General features: G+C 47.7%; 3 protein-coding genes across 3 annotated transcripts in view; 1 reads left to right on the forward strand and 2 right to left on the reverse strand.

Annotated features, from left to right (window-relative positions):
• LOC135397253 (Kv channel-interacting protein 1-like) overlaps positions 1-19575 on the forward strand; it is a 318617-nt gene that overhangs the window by 115699 nt on the left and 183343 nt on the right. The window lies entirely within an intron of this gene.
• LOC135398300 (chitinase-3-like protein 1) lies at positions 4-5060 on the reverse strand. The gene is made up of 5 exons (XM_064629719.1): positions 4651-5060; positions 3666-3974; positions 2481-2846; positions 1466-1746; positions 4-511 (listed from the first exon to the last, which is right to left on the reverse strand). The coding sequence occupies exons 1-5, from the start codon at positions 4906-4908 to the stop codon at positions 91-93; spliced, it is 1635 nt and encodes a 544-aa protein (XP_064485789.1). The 5' UTR covers positions 4909-5060; the 3' UTR covers positions 4-90.
• Positions 5995-10595, reverse strand: LOC135398715 (uncharacterized). The gene is made up of 4 exons (XM_064630100.1): positions 10380-10595; positions 7276-7548; positions 6638-6764; positions 5995-6351 (listed from the first exon to the last, which is right to left on the reverse strand). The coding sequence occupies exons 1-4, from the start codon at positions 10593-10595 to the stop codon at positions 6080-6082; spliced, it is 888 nt and encodes a 295-aa protein (XP_064486170.1). The 3' UTR covers positions 5995-6079.

Here is a 19575-nt window from a genome sequence, read left to right on the forward strand (position 1 = left end):
TGGACTTTATTCGTGTGTATACGTAGTTTTCAGCACTTTGTACTACAAAGGTGCTTCAAAAATCGCGCCTATTCGTAGGGAGTGGACCAGCTACGTTAAGTCGCACGTGGAGACATCAAACAGAGCTTTCGTGAGCGGAAAATCTCCAATTCCGCACGTCCCCGTAAAATCGTCCATCTCCGTCTGCCAGAAGCCGACACAGCCCACGTCCAAGGTACTCTCCAGCGCGCAGGTGAACCTCTTCAACGAGTCCACCGATGCGTAGGAATACAGCGTTCTGCCGCACGTTGACTGCACGGAGAAAGCTGTTTCTGCCGTCTTGCATCGGGACGTCGCGTGACAGGCCTCGTAATAGGCCATTCGACCCGGTGTCCTGGTGAAGTTCCCAGGCGGACCTAGTTCGGAGGCACCGGTTGAAGTGGAGGCTCCCGCCGGAAATAACACGCAGACTTGGTCACCGTTGGCACCCTTGAGGGCGGAGAGGTCGTCGATTGTTTTTACGTTGTAGTACCTGGAACGTAAAATGGAGAGCGGTAGAGTGATGGGATATTCGAAGATAACAGTGAAAGGGTACACTCTAAAAAACAGAACTTCACCGCATAGCACGCTGTGCGCCAACCGCTGTCAAGAATGATAGGATTATCGCTTCTGATTCGAAGAGGCGTGGGGGGGGGGGGCGTACGCCTTTTTGTGGCAATTTTCATATATCCAAATTGTCACAAAAAGGCGTACGCCCACCTCTCTTCGAATCAGAAGAGACTCGTAGAGTTACCACCCAGTGATGGCTTCTAACTACTTCTACAGTAGTTTAGCTACAGCTACTAACTACTTCACAATGGAAGGTACTGTAGTGTATTTTAACTACATCTATTAACAACTTAACCTTGTCCATCAACACCAATCCCATTCTATAGTGTTCATGCACGGCACAATTGCTCTGCACCTCCGTTCTCAAACACGTGGCTCAAGGTAAAAGTAGGAAGCACAGTCGTGCCGTAACGCTTGCGGCAAAATCAGAAGTAGTTGGCGCCTGCAGTAACCCTCCTACTCGAAATAGTAGTTTAACTAGTACTTGCACACTACATTTCTGCAAGTAGTTCATAACTACTTTTTAACTACAATCAGGTAGTTTAACTACATGTAGTTAACTACTGGCCATCACTGTTACCACCTTTTGCACCGAGTAGGATGGAGTAGGCTACTCTGCGTCCTGGAGCCGACTTGGCGAACTGTCTCTTTCGTAAAAACAGGAAAATCTCGGACGGCCCTGGCCGGGGCGGGGATTCGTACCTGCGTTCCCACCGAGTGTTGTCTCGGAAGACGATCATCGTAATCACTAGGCTGCAGTGCTACAGCATGGAACGCAGTCGCTCTGGTATATAGCGCTCCAGCAGCAAAACAGACCACATTATTCCCTACATTATCGGCCAGCCATATACCCTGTCTGCGTTCACCCTTTACTCACACGCGTCGGTGGGCTGAATCTATCGTCTTGTAGACGGGCGGCGGAAGTATCATAACGGAGCTTTTCTCAAACAGGTGTTTGTCCAAGTCCATGGTTTCAGCCTGTTTGACCGCCCTGAGGGTCAGGACGACGCCCAGGAGGATATGCCGTCCGGAGTCGTTGAATCCACTGACAATATGTCGTAGCATCTCTATGGCGTTCTTCTTGTTGACGCCGGACGGGTCCCTCCAGTACAAGTAAATGGCGTCGTATTCATTTGTTTCGCTCCACCGCACGGCGTTCTGAAGGGGAGTTGAAATCGTGAATTATGAATACAGTTATTCGACGCGACATCGACAAAATAATGTCGTTCATGAAATTACGGTGCACCATTGAGTCCCTCCTGAGACGGGTGCAGTCCTGAGCAGTTTCAGCAACGGTCGTTACACTGGGCGTAACCGCTTACTTGTCTAAGAGTTAACGTAGGGCGGTGCACTCGATACCCACGGGCAATGTGTCACGTGCCAGTCCTTACGAATTTTGCGCCCCTGGTTAGCTCGCTGGACATGCGACCGACTAAGCCCCCACCACAGTATATAATCCTCTCTTGGTACCTATCGACGTAGCCCACGGGCCACAGCCTCCACGTGCCGTGCAGCTTACGACGTCATTTAAAGTAGCGACGTAGCCTTACCTAGTCATTCTAGAAGATTACACAGTTGATGCCAAAGTTACTGCGAACAGCACTGAAGAATTTCCCGAACATCCGTGTACGCGAGCACGGGATTTTCTCTCGCCATCCTTCTCTGCTTTACGTACACTCATACATCCCGCGAATGAGGTAGTCCCAGGTACACGTGACATATCTGTGGATGGGTCACGGGCTTCGTACGTGCACGTAAAGCCACATAAACCAACATCACTGCGACGGGACCATAACCTAACGACACGAGGCAAAGTGACGAAATCGCATCACTATAGGTTTCGACCTTGCGGTTCTGGTCGCTAATCTTTGTGTAGAGGTAGTTGAACCTACCTCGATAAACGCAGAACGCGCCTTCCAGCTGCCGAGCAACTGCTGAAGCATCGCTTCTTCCCCGGGAGCGCCAACGACGACGCCCACCTTTGCGACCTTGTTTTGCCGGACGAGCAGCGAGAATTCTTTGAACGCGTCCATCTCGAATCCCCGGGACACCAGCTCCATGCGTTTATTGGCGGTGATACAGCAGTAGAGGGCCAGGTGGCAGAAAGGGTAAGGGAACATGGGCAACCCGTACATACTGCCAAAGGCCATGATGCCCTGGCTCCCGACGTGGTACACGCACACGGCCGTGTGATGTGGATGGGTGTAGGCCGTGGCGGAGTAGGAGACATTGTAGAAGATCTGGGTCCGGATGTTGTCCTGCATCGAGGATAGGGGCCAAGTTACCGGAAGGCAGTAGAGGCTCTTTCTGGAACTGCAGTGAGGTCACAATGCATGGCACTTGATGAGTCTCTGCTGTTCCTTTGTCGCAGGCTCATTGTTAGCAGTGACTTTCTCGTGACAGCGTGCGCGGATGACGTGGACTGATGTGACAGCCTTGAGGTCATCATTGGTCGTACTTCAGTTGAATATGAATGACTCCAAGTCTATCAACATGGGAAAGCTCTAAGCCTAGGAGACCCGGACACTGTCCTTGATAATAAGGCTTGCCACGTGGACATGTCATTCTACAGCTTGGGACAAAAGTTGACACAACACCGGGGTATCGCACTTCAACAGCGATACCCTAGCGGCAAACAGGAGCGGACACATATCGTGAGATGGGTAGAATAACTGGTCACCCGTTTCTTATTCGATCTCTTATTTATAGCCAGCATCGGGGCCGCTCTGATGAAGAAAAACGCCAGTGCCGGTGTTCCGTAAACTTTTGTCCCAAGCTGTGCAGCTCACTCCGTATGCCGCGGGTGTTCCAGACACCTTTATATCATATCAGCAGCTCAGATCCTTTCGACGATGAACCAAAAATACCTCAACCTGACTAGGCTCCAGGGTTTACGACGTGTAGTATTACTCCCACAAAGTTACGTAAAAAGGAGCAAGTACCTCGAGTCGGTACTGGAACTGGAAGTAACGAGCTAAATTAAAAACCGAAAAAAACTTGGTGACCACAAAGTTGTAACAAGTCACACCCAGCACTGGACAAGAACTTTGCACGAGCCTCGGAAAGTTGGCGCTTACGTCTTCGTCCTGTACAGTTGTTTCTGTGCGGTTTTTAAATTTATCCCGGTCGCCGCGCCTGGGATCATCGCGATCGAGGGTCGAGCCCACGAATAAGACCACTATGACGATGATGCAAATGGCTGCCAGGTTCAAGAGAAGCACCACGGCGGCGCATTCCGCGTCCACGCACTTATCCATGGCCTTTCCGGGAGGAGAACCGTTGAGTGGCGGAGCTTCCTGTGCACCGGCATTTCCTTCTGTCTCTATGTTCTGTTCCGGGTACAGAGCTCGCAGTTGTTTGGCAGCGTCTGGATCTTCCTGGGCAATCTGCGGGGGAGATTGGGGCGATATGGGATGTAAAGCAATAGGGAAGCAGGTGAACTTTTATAGGCCGACTAAATGGATCGAAGCTACCAAGAAGCGGATGCCTGTTAGTCTTGGGGCGGACACGGGGCCCAAACGAAGGGCTGACAACGAACACTGGGGTGGGGTTTTGTTTTGGTGTGTTTCTTTTGGTGACGTACCTCGTTGGAGGGTTTAGCTTGACATCCAACGCAAGAGCTCTCAGTACACGTGCAAGCTCGGGCGGACGTATAGACATACTAGGTAAAGCACAATTTGTGCGTGCCGAAACCCATATTACAAGTTCTGTTGAAGGCATCACTGCTTCGAGCGTATATAGGGGAGGTTAGTTTCGGCCTTATTTCGGCAGATGCAAAGAACCCTGCAGGCAGGGCGAGTGAAGTCCTGAGCCAAGGGAAGCACACATGCGTCATTCTGCCGCGAATTTCAAACCGTGTGGATTTATAACGCCGTTAAGCTATAGCGCTCCGGTCGGCGAAAGGTTAAGTAAGGATTTGGTAAATTGGAGCATGCTCCATACTGATGCTTGGAATACGAACTATTGCTTTAAAGGATCAGCGGTACCATCGTGGTACACATTGCTGGCCGTTAACTTCCTCTGATCATGGCCTTCTTGTTCGTGGTCCCTATGCCCACTTACCTTATGCATGAGTTCCTGCTCTATCGTTTTGGCGTCTTTATCCTCAGTGTCGAATTCGCCAACTGACTTCCGACGCGGCACGTACTCTGCTCGTTCTAACTCAGTCGGGTATCCCTTGCCTTGAACGCGTCTGTCGGTCCTCCGGTACCTTTCCGTGCCACTCGACCTGCGCCTGACTCGCCCCACGTTGTCTTGGTTTCCGGCCGTGTAAACGTAGCCGGTCTGCATCGGTGTCTTCTTCCCTTTGTCGTCGCCCATGGTTGCTGTTTGGGATAGTTGAACCTATGCTAGGTTTTGGCGTCGATGAAGCGGATTGGTTCGCAGTCAGGGTTGGATGGTAGAATGAGTGGTCTGGTAGAACGCTCGCACGCAGAAGCGGTTACGTGCTAGCGCGCGTCGTGCGAGAAGTGCTGATGATCTTCTTCTTCTTCTTCTACCTCAGAGCACTGATGTTATTGTTGTTCCTTGAGCGGGATGGCGCTGATGTTGATCGTGATGCGTCTTCTTCTTCACACATTCCGACGCAGGCATCTAAATGAGCAATCGCATAGCCTTTGTCTGGTGTTGCAAGCGGGAATTTAGCCATAATTGTATGGCTTCGTACTCGGAGAAAAACCTTAAAAGGAAAGACAAACATCTGTCTATCTGGAAATTCATATGTCACAGATCGTAAAGCTTATACTATCATCCAGAAATTTATAAAAGGAATTTTGCGGCCGTCTGGGTTTCGTCACAGGTGTACCAGGCGTCGAGGATTTTCTTCCGAGACACTGGATCTGCGTTCATCTTGAATACGGTTTCTTGTAATTTTTTTTATTAGTTTCGAATGTTTAGAACAGTGAAAGGGGTACATAGATAGCTCCCTCTGGCACTTTCTCCGAGGGACCACATCCTGTGAGGTAGTGAAACCAAGGAGCCGCCGATATTTCGAAAAGAGCCCGTTTTTCCTCTTGGCGGCCCAAAGAAGAACAGTCTCTGTTCCAAATGTTGGCGACTCTCGTCCTGAGGAATTTCCCTTAACATTTCCTTATCGCGGTTCTCTCGATTTTCTTCCCTTCTCTGTGCAATACTGGACGTTCCAAAGGCTTTCGTTGCGACGCATTGTGTAGCCGTTCATGGTGTTACCGAGCCCCGAGTTATCGTGGGATGCTAGGATGAGAGAAAAAAAAAATATTCTAGTGGGTATGAGACACCTGTGAGTCGAGATTCTAATGGACTGTTTCGTATGTGCATCAAGCTTCAATGAGTTAGGCATTTATTTAACACTGCTGTACATGAGACGCAATAAATTAGACCTTCCCTCGTGGTTCTTGACCTTCTTGTGCATTTACGACATTGCGATTGAACAAATATAGCAATCCCTTCATCTAGTGCAGGCCGAGCAAAGTCGATCGTTGGTGATGTGGACCAGGATGACGTCTAAGGGTCTTCATCGATGCTCGAGAAGCCAGTCATGTACGTCGGGTGCTTCGTAGTGCGATGATTCCTGTTTTTTTTCGTCAACCACGGAGTTGCTAATAGCCACATACGGTTTGTTCTTCGGGAACTTGAACTCCTTGGGCCTGGGTTTAGCGTTGGCTCCCAAAGATCCACGGATACCATGGTTGTGTCCAACGGCGATGTCCACGCAGTTCCGGTAGGTCTCCTGGGGGCCGCAGCCCATGGCCTCTTTGCCATCTTCGCAGAGACCCCAGTTGTTTGCTGAGTGAGACGGAACACAAGAACGATTTCAGAGACCATTACAGAAACGAAAATTGTTTTCGGCTAGACTTTGTGTGATGACGCTACTCCATTACTAGTACAGATTGCTTTAGCAAAGTTCACATCCAAGCCAGGACTAAAGCAACACTGTTCAACATAACCCGAAAGTCATTACCCGTGGACGGTTTTGTCATTTCAAAGCAACAGTATGCAGCCGTCCGAAAGACAGTCCGTAACTGTAGTTACTTCGCCTGTCAACCATGAACTGTCGTCTGCCTCAACGTACCTGACCTCCAGTGCCACCTGAGTACGCAGAACTCGCAGACGATGTCCGGAGGAAGCTGTACCTGCGTCAGGTACAGGCCCTTCCTAGCTGTGGGAAGTCTGTACCGGGACTTGCCCTCGGATAGTTCCTGCGACGGTACACACCACAAACATATGGTAAAAGAAGTAAGCGCTAACGACCAACTTTTCTGGAATAGACCTCTGCATATCGCTTGTTCTGCGCACCACATCCTAAAATTTAGATGAGGTTCAGGTTCACTGTTCACAATCTCTGTGATACGAGCAACAGCACGAATTCATAACTGAGAGCAAGGTCTACGCCCCAGTGCCGTTACTTGAGATGGGGTTGTCAGGAGAAATGCCATAGTAGAATGCCCGTAATACTGGCATTTTTCCAGTGAATACCTTTTCCAGTGAACATGGGCCTTATGACAGAAACTGCCTAGTTAATCTAACAAAGAAGTATTAATCATAGCCTAATCTATAGCAGTCTTGAGGCCAAAGAGGTTCCTCCTGAAAAGCACGTCATTCCTCTTCATACGTATTTCGACCCTAGTACATTTCACTGGCTTCTGTTGGCAATAATAGAGACGTCGTCTGTGGAGTATGAGTTTTGCAGACGACAACCATATACTGTACCATGCCCTTGCCGAAGACCGGAAGTGGATGCGAGTCGAAGCACTCTTCCGTTTCGAGGACGCCGCTGTCATTTCGCGGACAGAGCGAGAACTCGAAGTATCCCAGATGATTGGCAACGATGTCGATGACGATTTCGATCTGCGATCCTGGCGCGTACGTGCGGACGGTGAAATTCCTGGCGAACTCCCTGCCTGTCTCGTGACGCCGCGGTGGTTTCAGGGAGTAGTTGTCACCGCACACACCGCATCTGCCGTCGTTGTCCTGCCACTGGGCCTGAAAAAAAGAAGAAAAAAAAAAGGAAAAAAAACTTTTTACCGCCATGTTTTCACTAGAGATGGCGGTATTGTAAGTAAGGGTTAAAAGTGACTAAAATTGTACAAACATTTCAAATTCGCATTATTATTTTGAGAACTGAAGTTTACTTTAGAAAGGCTTACGATAATTTCAGGACTGTACGGGAACTCTCGGAAACATCAGATCTGGATAAGATCTGTTTGTGACCCGGTACTCAACACCATAGACTTAGAAATTAAATTAGCTTCTGCTTTACTCTACCGGTGCTACTCTGCACTGCTACTATGAATTATGTGTGCTATGCAAAACGATGAAGTACTAAGCTATGAATTAAAAGCTATCGCAATATGCATGCTCTACAAACAATATTGAAGGAATTGTTGCTTTTTGACGTATATGAGGTCATCACATCAATCGTGTTCGCAAGTATTAACGAAATCATTATTATTTTCCTGCGTGTTGTATACTTGGAGGGCTTACAAACCCTCGAAGAAACGTCTGCGTCGAGCTGTCGCATCAGAGGGGCTAGAGCCATTCCTATTGGTTCTCGTAATCACCTGACCTCTCCTGCACACACCTAACTGGCGGAGATGCCTGCAGTGACGTCACAGCCGGATATGTTTCCGTGCTCCTACGTCACTCCTTCTACTGTAAAACACTTGGAATGCAGCTCCACATAAAATCGTCATATATGCCGTCAGTGAACATCACGCTCTTCCACGAGTCTTCGAAAGAAGCCGCAAGACTCCATGGATTCAGATTACCCAAAGTTGGTGACATCATCGTGATATGGCGTGTCTCTAGCAAGAGCGCGAGCGCCTCCGCTCACCACGCAACGTTGGAAGTCCGCCAATGATGAAGTTTGCGTCTCCGAGGAGAACGGAAATCGACTTTCAGGGAGCAGTGTTGCCAGACACGTTGCGTATTCCACACCCTATATATGATATGATGCCTCCCTAAACTATAAATTAATTTTATGATACTTCCGCTGCACATAGACAAACAATATTTTGGGAGTATATATATATTTGGGAGCATATACAGTGTGAAGCACGTAGATTGCGATGGCATGAATCGTTGGCATAAATGGCGTAGCACCAGCTCCCTTGGCATAATGGTTGATGACCGCTTTCCAAGGTGCTTACCTAGGTGCTCCCCCACAACGCAGAGACTGGGAGGTGACGCGGGTTAGAGTCCTCGCAATGGCTGTGCTGTTTTCGGCATGATTTTCCAGATGAATATCGGCACAGTTCCCCCTGAAGTCGGCCCAGGACGCATATTAACTCCCACTCCTTCCTGCTGTCCTCCCTCCATCTGTCCACATCTGTACGCCGCTCATAGCAACAGTTGCTTCGCAGCGCTAACACGGAACTTAAAAAAAAAATGGCATAGCAGCTTTTTGCTAGAGTCTCCAATCAACTTGTTGGTGAAATAAACTGTTATTGTTATTTTTATTATTATTATTATTATTATTATTATTATTATTCTGAAGACAGGAGATCTAGGCCATAGGGGGAGCTTTAATATGCCTCTAAAATAACAGGATACTGAACTAGGCTTCTGAAATCTATTGTTGTTTCATGACTTTCGTGCATGAACAGAAACAGGAATCTCTACATCCATCGTCTGCTATCGGAAGACGGTTCTCTCAATACAAACGGATTGGCTGTCATCAACCTGACTTGCGATGGTTCTATTTAACCCGATAAACGCGACCGTGAACCGGTTCTTCGGGCGAACGTCCGCTCGAAAGGGTTAAGGGGTCTATCTCATGCCGCGAGGAAATAGGAAACCCTCTTAGGTACGTAACACATATACTAATGCTATGAGTGACCTTCGTGTGTCATTTGCTTTGCGTGCTCTGCATACCGCAACCCGTTTTAGAGCGCGTAATACGGAAGACCCCGCAGAAGCCCCGATCTTGTGTTTACTTATTATTCTAAAAACGCTTTCCAGGTAGATGCTATACTTTTCGTGCCTTCCGGTTCCACAACAATTTTTTTTTCGAGAGTAAAAAAGAAATTGCACTGGAATTTACCTAATTTTTTTACGAACAAACAAACATAAAATATCAAAGCTGGTTTTGTTGTTGAAATTGTATGATTCTAGCTATTTGTTTCTGTGTTGTCCTGACGCATATCTTGTCAAGTTTTCTTAATCACCGTTACAGATTACAGTTAAGACTCAGTCACACTGAGGTCCCCAATTGCTGTGCTCTATACAGCTACGTATCAAAGATTGGAATTATCTCCTCGTTAAAGTTGGTACGTTAACCAATCTGAATAATGTTCAGGCTATACATGAAGAAATGTTTTTATTGAGTGTTCCACCACCCACCCACCCCCCGCTTACATAATGCCCTTATTTGGCCATTAAGGTAAAACAACTTTACTTGAGGTAAATTGAGGTATTTAAGGTAAAATTCAATGAAATACACAGGCGTATATGATTATGTACGTACATGCGTGCCCACATTGTGGTATGTGTGGACAGTGGAAATAAAGACTTTTGCTCTCTTCGCAGTTCCAAAGATTCGATCACTCGCTGCCATTAATTCCTGATATGTTTACACAGAGAACCAATGTGTGCGCTTTCGTATTTTCTATCGTGTCCTTCTCCACCTTTCTCTCTGTGCTTAGAGGCTGTAGGACTGCGTGTTGTTCGGTATCTCTCAATTTTCTGCTTCTACATAACATCTATACATATCTTATCGTTCATCATTAGATCAAGCTCCTCGGATGCATCTCTGCACGAGACAATATTTACAGAAAGTTCGAGGTGAAGGTTAAAAAATATATATATTGTCGTACCTTGATACCACCGCAGAAGAGTTCGGAGTCTTCGAAATTCTGCGGCGCATCATAGCCGAACCTCCACAAGACATTTCTGGCGGGCGGTTCAATCACACGTCCGTGGCCTTCCACACTTTGAATTAACCACGTGAACGCGCACAAAGTTGCCAGGAAAAACTTCATTCCACCAAGTTTAACTCCCAGGGTTGTGTCGCATCTTAACACATCGACCATGTCCATGCACACTTGGGGGGTTCTACTCTGTACGACTGCTACACCGTGATCTTCCGTTACCTATATGAGCGACTTCTTTTCTATTTCGATTATTTTGCTACGAGTTCGATTGGGAGAGGAGGTGCTTCCAGGGTGAGAAGTGAGAAAGGGGTGTTGAGAGATAAAGGTGGGTCAATGGATGAGATGGTTCTGATGGTTGTCAGGAGAGGGTTGAACGGATTACTGCCAAGAGGACCGGAATGAGCTCGAGACGTATTTCTTTTTTTTTGTCGCTCCCGTAGCCATTTTGCATTTTGGGTGACGCACGTGCAGGAAGAGGTTTTTCACGTTCCGTGCGGTATGTTTACGGGTTGGTTCTTCGTTTTACGTTTACGTGTTTTAAGGGTCGTTAGAGTATGGTACGGTAAAGGTACTTTCCTGTTTGTGTGCTCGAATGTATACGTTGCTCTCGGTACGTACAGGAAGTGCGTGCAAGGGCACGGCCGGTATTTCTTATTTTATTTTTTACTTCTCTCTCTCTCTTTTTTTTTTTTTTTTTTTTTTTTTTTTTTTTTTTTTTTTGTCGTTCCGACAACTAGGTGAGGTGAGGATGTTCGGAGTTCGGGTCGTAACGCTAAACTAGGCCCCCGATTTAATTCTCGGGAATAAAAGTATAGGAACATGGAAGAACTGATGGGAAAAGTATAGGTTAGAGTCACTAAATAAGCTACGCTTAATAATAACACGCTTAATAATACGCTTAATAATAGCTTAATTTTGAACACCCTGTATTTATCGGCTGTTCTGCCCGCCAAAAAGTTTCGGTTGGCAACTTTGATGCAGATAGTTAATATATAACACCTCTAGCTGTATGCTCTTTTTGGATGTCATTTGGATGTCATGTCTTTTTGGAGGTCATCCGAAACAACATGGCGGCTCAGTGTCGATACTCTGAAGCGTAGCCAGGCTCCAACAGCTCCCCATAGAGCCCATAGTTTGAGATAATTCACACAACACTGGGCACACGACCAATGAGAGTGCAACGTTGTAGAAATTATGCAATGCCAGTCGGCCAATCAGGAGCCTTAACTTTGGCTGACCTTTCGACCGGTTCTGGCTACCATCGACTTCTACCGGATTTCACGCCTACCGCCGTTACCCGATATTCAAAATAACTGAAGCTTCTTTTGGCTAAAAGAAATATTTATTTGACACAAAGCACTGATTCAAAGATCTGATACATGGATGCACTCTGAATACAAAGTCCACTGCGTTGCTGACGCACTGTAACTCAGTTCGAACTTGAAGCAAAACGAACACAGCTCTCGAAATCCGACGGGGCCCGCGCTTGTTCTTCACTCTCCAACCGCTCCAACTCACGAAGCATTCCAGTTCCGGAGTTGATAGACTGTTCGTTGGATAATAGTCGTGTCCAGGAACAGCACAACACACGTTGAATCACATCGACGCATGAATAAACCAGCGAACACTTCTACAAACTGTTCTGCCGATTGACATCACCGAAACACGGAACACGAGAGGACGCCTTGCCGGCCGATTTTATGATGAGCATCTTCTTTCGTTGTTTGCAGGGCGGAAAAGGCGCTTGTGTGGCACGTAATCGTAATCCTGTCTTTGTTGTCAGGCCTCAAAATCCGACGGCGCCCGAACGCGTTCTTCACGCTCCAACCGCACCAGCCCACGAAGCATTCCAGTTCCGTAGTTGATAGACTGTACGTGGGATAATAGTCGTGTCCAGGAACAGCACAACACGCGTAGAATCACAAACTGTTCTGCCGAGTGACATCACCGAAACACGGAACACAGGAGGACGGACGGACGCCATACCGACCGATGCGAGCTATTTCGAAACTATGCTGAAACTGCTGAAACGGCCGCCGGTACGCTGCACACACATGCGCGCGTACAAAATGCGATTTCAAAACGTTGTCGACCAATCGGAGCGCGCACGCAGCCTGGGCCAATGAGCTTGCAACGTTGTAGATTGGCGCAGTGGTACATACTCTACAGCCGCATCCTCGGTTACCTGAGGAGGACTGGCGTAGCTTATTTAGTGACTCTAGTATAGGTATACGCCAATGAAAGATTACTGTCGTATGAAGCAGATTATTACTTTTTTTTTATAAGGATGACAGCTCGTGGATTTTACGCCGCCAGGCAACTGTGATCGTGCACATGCCGCTGAAAATAAGGAGCTTCGCCAAATTGTTGCCGTCCTCGGCCGGGTTTGAACCCGTAACCTTGGGTTCAGGAGGCACACCTCTTTGTTCATAAAAATGGTTGAAATGTGTAAACAACGGGAATTAGCCGAGGCAGGCTACAAACATGGACGACGTAAGCCACCAACGCCCATGATTAAAGAGAATTTGAGCTGGTTGGTGGTAGTACATCATTAGAAGCGATGAAACCCCCCGTGCTGAGACTAAAAACGGGACAATTGGACGAGACGATGAACGACACACAACAACGGCACTGGAAGGTGCTATTCCATGAAAACATGAATCCTACGCTTCTCGCCCTCTTCTCGTGCCAGCACTTCCGCGTGTTCACACAAGAGTACTGTCTGTCTGATAGGAAATTATCAATTTTTCTAAATAAATGTATTGACGGCTTAACTAACACATTTACTTCCTAGTTTCTTTGTTTGTTTTTTATTTCTTTTGCCTCCTTAAATATTATTTGCCGTGTGAGCGCCGCGAAGCAACTATGGCTATGAGCGGCGAACAGATGTTGACAGATGGAGAGAGGACAGCAGGAAGCAATGGGGGACAGGGGAGTTAGTATGCGTCCTGTGCCGACGTCAGGAACAACTGTGCCGACATTCGTCTGGAGTGGGAAAACCTCGGAAAACCTCAAAAAGCACCGCCCGTGGTAGGATTGAAACCAACCACCTCATCATAAATAGTAGTGCTCCTCGTTTTCTACTTTTAAGCACTATATTGTGGCATTCTTAGATAACAGTTCACATCCCTCACATATTATGTATAATTTTTTTTATATAATTAGCTATAATTTTTCTTCGAATTGGAGGCATGTCCTTTTAGTCAGGTGTTGACGCAACTAGTAGACGTCTGGCCTATATAAACTTTACCGCATATTGCCGTATATTTACCGCATATTTATTCTTCCTTTCGCTCGTGATCGTCGGACTCTGTCCTCTTCAGTGCTCAACGAGAAAGGTTGCCAAAGCGACTGAAGCCAATCACTGCCGCTCCGTTCACATTGGCGAGAGTCCTTATTGTGCCCTGGATCGACATACCGTCGTGTCCTGCAAATTTTCCTGAAGTTTCTCCTGGAGGACACCAGTTTCCTTTATGTTCTTTAATCCTGCTTTGTGAGTTTACATTGTGAGTTTACATCTCATACAATCCCCTAGGCATTGGAGTAGTGGGCCACAACCCAGGTGGCGAATTTCTCCATTCATCATCATCATCATCATCAGTGTATTTGTTGTTCCTTTCGCGCCTCCCGCATACCGTTTATTTAATTTGCATTTAGCTAATTGCACAAGGGAGCACTGCAAACAATATGTTACGGTGTCACAAAACAAAAAGTGTATTTGTATGGGCTACGTGTATGTAAAGTGTATGTACAGACGTACGCGCGCAACAGCACTTAAAATCGACTACGGGAAGACCTTTTTGTGATCCTCGAACAGCGCTTCTTCATCGTAAGGTTTAGGTCTTTTTTGATCATTTGTGTGACTGGCACTTACGAAATATTAAATGTTTCGGCGTTACAGCTTGGTGTACAGTTCAGTTAATAGTGTAATTTGCAGTTATTAATTCGCTATCAATAAATGCAATAAAAAAAGAAATGAAATTAAGAGTCACTAACGATCTCCCCAACGCTAAATTTTTTCCCTGAATATATTGCATATATTCCAAACTTCTAATCACAACGAAAGTCATGGATTCTAATCACGCCCAGTCATTGCATACCACTGCCACCTCAGGAGAACTTTCTTTATCTCTAACCTCCATCCTCTCCAACAGATGGCACCATCTGTACCGAGTTCACTCCACTTATTACGGTCAACATAGCCCACGGTGTACGGCGCAATACTGCTGCCACCTCCGCAAAACTCTGGTCGATTTCTCTCTGTAGTTTCCATAGTCGCTGACAGGAGGCGCGAGATTATGGTTTAGGTGCAAAGGGGTGCGGCGGGGTGATTGTTCGAGGAAGGTGCGATCAGCCTGCTCAGGGGTGGCAGCTCGGTGCACCAAGGAGAGGGGAAAGGGGAAATAGATGGTGGTACAGATTTGTATACTCTGCGTTGTGGTGCAGGTGTTGACAGCGAAGTAGTAGAAAGCCCTTAGGTGTCGTGCACATTGGCCAAAGTAAACGATGAGAAACTGGTTACGCTAGCAGGCGCTTCCGGAAAGTTATTTTGTGAACTAGACTAGATTTTGATGTTATTTGTGTGTGTGTGTGTGTTTTCATGTGAAGCGGAAGTATCACGAAATTAATTTCCAGTTTTGCCAGGTACTTGCAGTAGTCGGCCACGCTTAGGCGGGCAAGGTCACGACTATCGCAGAGAGGGATGGGGGGCAACCCTGCGTCGACCGGAAGTCGACCTTCCAGAAGCAAAGTTGCCAGACGGATGGTAGATTGCGCACCTTACACTCTTATGCCTGGTTCACACTGTTGCATTTTCATGCGTTACGGATGCAGCGCGACACGGTTGTCATGACAACGAAGCACGACACTCCGAAAAGCACACGCACCGCAAGAGTTGAGCTCGACCGAAGTCCATGCGGTACGGGCTACCTGCGGAGATGCAGCTGACCAATGAGCGAACGCGCTCCGCGCAAGCGCATCAGTGCTGTGCTGTCGCGTGCTTTTCCAACATGGCTGCCTCCGGTGAAAGCACGTTGGCAAAACACCGAGCCGAGTACAGAGATTCATTCAGAGATTCAAAGTTTCGCCGACCACATCACGTTGCCCGTTCATAGCTGCCTGTGGAATGGAGACGTGGTGGAGTGGAGACGTGATTGGTCAACCACAAGCGTTTGACGTATCAAGAACGCATATGTCTGAACAGCGTGTCGTACGACAGCCGCCTCCGCACTGGATCCGCACCGTAACCGCAACGGAGAGAAGTTGTAGTGTGAACCACGCATTAAAAACGAACGTCAGCGCATAGCACGCACCTCTAGACCATCATCCCGAATGACTGAAAAATGACTGAAGAAGAAGACTGAATGACTGAATTGCTGAAAAAGGCGAACGCCTTCCGTTTTCAAGAAATGAGGGGAGAAGTCCATTTTTAAAAGTGTAGGGTGCGCAGATTGCGCAATGCGTCCGGCAAAATTGCTCCTCGTAAGTCAACCATTGTCTTATCACCGCAGCTGTCGGCCGACATTTGTGACGGAGCGCGGAGACGGTCGAACTGTTGCTAGGAGAGAGACACGCCAGAGCCTGTCGATGACGTTACCTAATCCTGTAGAGTCCGAAACCATCCAAGTTTGCGGTTTCTTTCGAAAATTTGTTCAAGCGGGGTTTTGTTAACTGGCGTCAGTTATACTGAGCTACTGGCGTACTGAGTCCTTGAGCGAGATTGATTTCTTAATACGAAATGGAATACATATCGTTCTTTTTAGTCCTTAGTAGACCTTAAGTTAGTCGTAGTTTAGTCCTTATAGTAGCACTTTAACGCCGAACGTGAAATGTCCTGGCATTGATGGCCTCCCAGTTGCTCTCGGGTATTTAATGTACGCCTCTCCCGAGGTATGCAATGTTGTAGGTTGTCGTCTTGTGGAAGGACCCATCCAGAAAACGAGATCCTATTCGCCTCTCCAACTACCTGTAGAGGCGCTCGCGTAGTTTTCAAGATGGCGGAGAAAAGAATGATTGCGGGTGGTGGTGTTGGGGGGGGGGGGGTGAAAGGGCTCGCCGTTGTCGGCCTCACAGAGGTCGGCAACGTCACGACTCACGCCCTGGGGAAACGTGCGTCCTGGGCCGACTTCTAGGGGAACTGTGCCGACATATGTCTGAAAGTGTCTGAGAGAATGATTGCGGTGGTGGTGGTGATGGTGAAAGGGCTTGCCGTAAAGAATGATTGCCGATGTACCATAGCCGATGAACAAACCAACCTGCTCCATGCCTTCTTCCACGAGACACGCTTCAAAAATTGTACAAAATAACCGAACTCGCGTGTCGTTATTTCCCGAAGTCTTCGTTGTTTTCGTTCGCGACGCTCCTCTGATAGTATCCTTTTCCCTTTCTCGGCATTCAATACTATTCTTCTCCGCAGTATTTTTGCACCACACAGTCGAGCAGTGCTGTTGCTCTTTCAGTTCTGAAAGCCGGGAAACTCCACCGCTACACGAAGAGAAGTTGCGGCAGTTTCGGGTCAGCGCGAAATATACCCGTCGTCCGCCGTTATACTATAATTCATTGAGTGCTTCTGCTGGAGTCCGCTAGGTGGCGAGCAGCAAGTTGGAGAGGCGAATAACTCACGTCAATGCATCATCCATTTATTTTCGCCGTTGAGGGTATATGACTGTCCTGATACATGAGTTTACTTTGTTGAAGTGCTCTATAATGATGTAAGAAGCGCTGTCTCTGTAGCTGCTGGGTTATCATCTTCATGTGGTGTTCGACAGGGATACAACCTTTTTCGCGCCTTGTATATGCCGTTGCCATCAACCTTCTCATGGGGAGATTCTTTTGAGTCCCTATTACCAAGTTGCCACACGGACAGTCCTCAATGGTCGTTGAATATGCGCGTAGCGCCACCTAGCGTGTAACGTGTCAACCTCTCAGGGAACACTCAGGGTAGTTGGCACATGATGCATTAGGTGGCTGTTCAATGGCCATTAGCTTCAATGGTGATTCAAAGCTGCGCGTGTGACTGGGGTATTATAGATGTTTGCGTACGCTGACGTTGTCTTCGTAATGCTGGTGAGTTTTAATGCATCGTACGCTGTCACCTTTGCGTACATAAGGGATAGCCACCACGCTAACCCTTACATTTACGCAAATGCGATAGCGTGCGATGCACTAAAACTGACTACTATACCGCGCAAGAGCATTCTACAGCCCGTGCTGAAGCCATCTGGAAACTATGGTACAGTTCCTTGGGGAAAAGTGAACAGACCTAGAAAGTGACGCTCTGTTTTTCAATTATGTACAACCTTCATGCGATGCACCCTTTCAAGTCCCTGTGAAAAGCTAAAGTTAAAATGCTTGGTGTAGTTCTTGTTGTGGCATCAGGCGTCAACTGACACCGACTATTCAGTCGAACCCGCCTGCTATCCACGTGTTGCTACAGCCGACTGTAGTTTTCAGCAGTTGTTTCCAGTATCCAGTACTATAGTAACAGACCTCTCCCTAGTAAACAAATCACGCCATAGTGTTCGACAGCGCCACCAATTTGGTAGAGTTGAACTACATTCGAAGCTAGGGGGCGAATAAGGTGGTGCCCGAAAGCCACGGTCTTGAGGGGATTACTATGGTCTCTGAAAGGGACGCGACCTTCGGTCCTACTTTTCTACCAATAGGATGCAGCGAACAAGTGCCATTCGTGGAACCCAGCCCTCCCCCTTCAGTTACAGCCCCTCGTGGAAGATGACGTGTATGAGCAACTGGTACCGTCCACAGCTGGATTCGAACCCGCAACCTTGAGGATCAGAATGGGGATCACGGTATTCACAGATCCGCATTCGATGATACACACACAAAAAAAAAAAGAAGAAGGAAAAGAAAGTATTTGAAACGGTTGTCGCCGTTTACGAGAATAACAGCTTCCTCGAGCGTGCTTTCAGTAATTAATACCATCTCGGACCCATTATGTAAACATTGTTCCTGTCCTCGTGGCATACCCTCTAATCCCGCATCGATTAATTGATTAATTGCGCCCTGGCAGCGCACAGCCGCGACGTTACAAAAGGGCAAGAAGACATAGCTTGTTTGCACCGACCAGGCTCTTAATAGTTGCCACAGACGTGCTCTGTCCCTGAAGGGCTCTTGCCACAGGCCCATGAATAACTGGTGTTAAGTAATGTATTTTTGAGAGTATCGGGAGAGCGGTCATTTGTTGTGGAAAGCAAGAAAGATTGAGAGGTTGCCTGATTTCATTAAAAGGGGATGCGAGGTCGGATTAGCACGGTGCTAATCGTTGCGACGTTGGTAGACACACTGAAACCGAAACTAATCTGAAGTTCAGATTAGTTTCGGTTTCAGTGTGTCTACCAACGTCGTGATGACGTTTATCGGGTAGACGTCTATTCTCCCCCTCCCCCCATCATGTGCTTCGCCTTCTGTGGGGCGGATCAGTCGCATGAATCATGATCCGCGCCTTAGGGTACATTTAGGGTGCATTTATGCTGCAGCATCGCTGCTGGCACATGGCACATCGCTGTTTGGCGATGACGAAACAAACACATGTATCTCTGTGGGCGCGTTCATGCTGCAGCATCGCTGCTTGCCAAAGATGCACGCCATGATCATCGCCACAACAATGCTGCCAAACATGTTTGAACATGCCCGGGGACTACCTGACTTCTGGCGATGACAGGTCAAACACAGAGCTTTCTGTTGGTGCATTTACCCTGCAGCCTGGCTGCTCGCTTATCCTCGCCGCTGCTTGCCGCTCTGCTCGCTGCACCTAGGAATGTAAACATGTTTGTCTTCCTGGTATCATTGATGACTGGCGTCTTGAAATCCGACCTGCGATTGGTTGTGATGAAGTCGGTTTCCTCCTTCCCACTTTTCCTCGTTTCCATCCTTCCACAGTGAACGCTGCTAGGCGACTGATATAGCGAAAGCGAGCAGCATCTTGAGCAATCTGCAGGGTAAACGCACCCTAGCGGTTATGCGAGCAGCGATGTGCTTGAAGCTGCAGCGAGCAGCGATGCTGCAGCATAAATGTACCCTTAGGTCTCAGCTGCGACGGATCCACGATCAAGATGGGGGGGGGGGGGGGGGGGGTCATATGATGTGAAAGTTTATTAAGCTAAACAGGAAAATAGGAATC

Source organism: Ornithodoros turicata, chromosome 6 (assembly GCF_037126465.1).
Source record: "Ornithodoros turicata isolate Travis chromosome 6, ASM3712646v1, whole genome shotgun sequence".
NCBI lineage: Eukaryota > Metazoa > Arthropoda > Arachnida > Ixodida > Argasidae > Ornithodoros > Ornithodoros turicata.

Bases quoted from the DNA above. Each gene is read 5' to 3' on its own strand.
- LOC135398300 (XM_064629719.1), bottom strand. From the start codon at position 4,908: ATGGGCGACGACAAAGGGAAGAAGACACCGATGCAGACCGGCTACGTT. The intron at 3,975-4,650 runs GTAAGTGGGCAT...TCTCCCCCGCAG, and splicing joins AGCAGGAACTCATGCATAAG to ATTGCCCAGGAAGATCCAGA. The intron at 512-1,465 runs GTGAGTAAAGGG...TTTACGTTCCAG, and splicing joins GATTCAGCCCACCGACGCGT to GTACTACAACGTAAAAACAA.
- LOC135398715 (XM_064630100.1), bottom strand. From the start codon at position 10,595: ATGGTCGATGTGTTAAGATGCGACACAACCCTGGGAGTTAAACTTGGT. The intron at 7,549-10,379 runs GTACGACAATAT...TCTTTTTTTCAG, and splicing joins TCTTCTGCGGTGGTATCAAG to GCCCAGTGGCAGGACAACGA. The intron at 6,765-7,275 runs GTACAGTATATG...GTACCGTCGCAG, and splicing joins CGGTCTTCGGCAAGGGCATG to GAACTATCCGAGGGCAAGTC.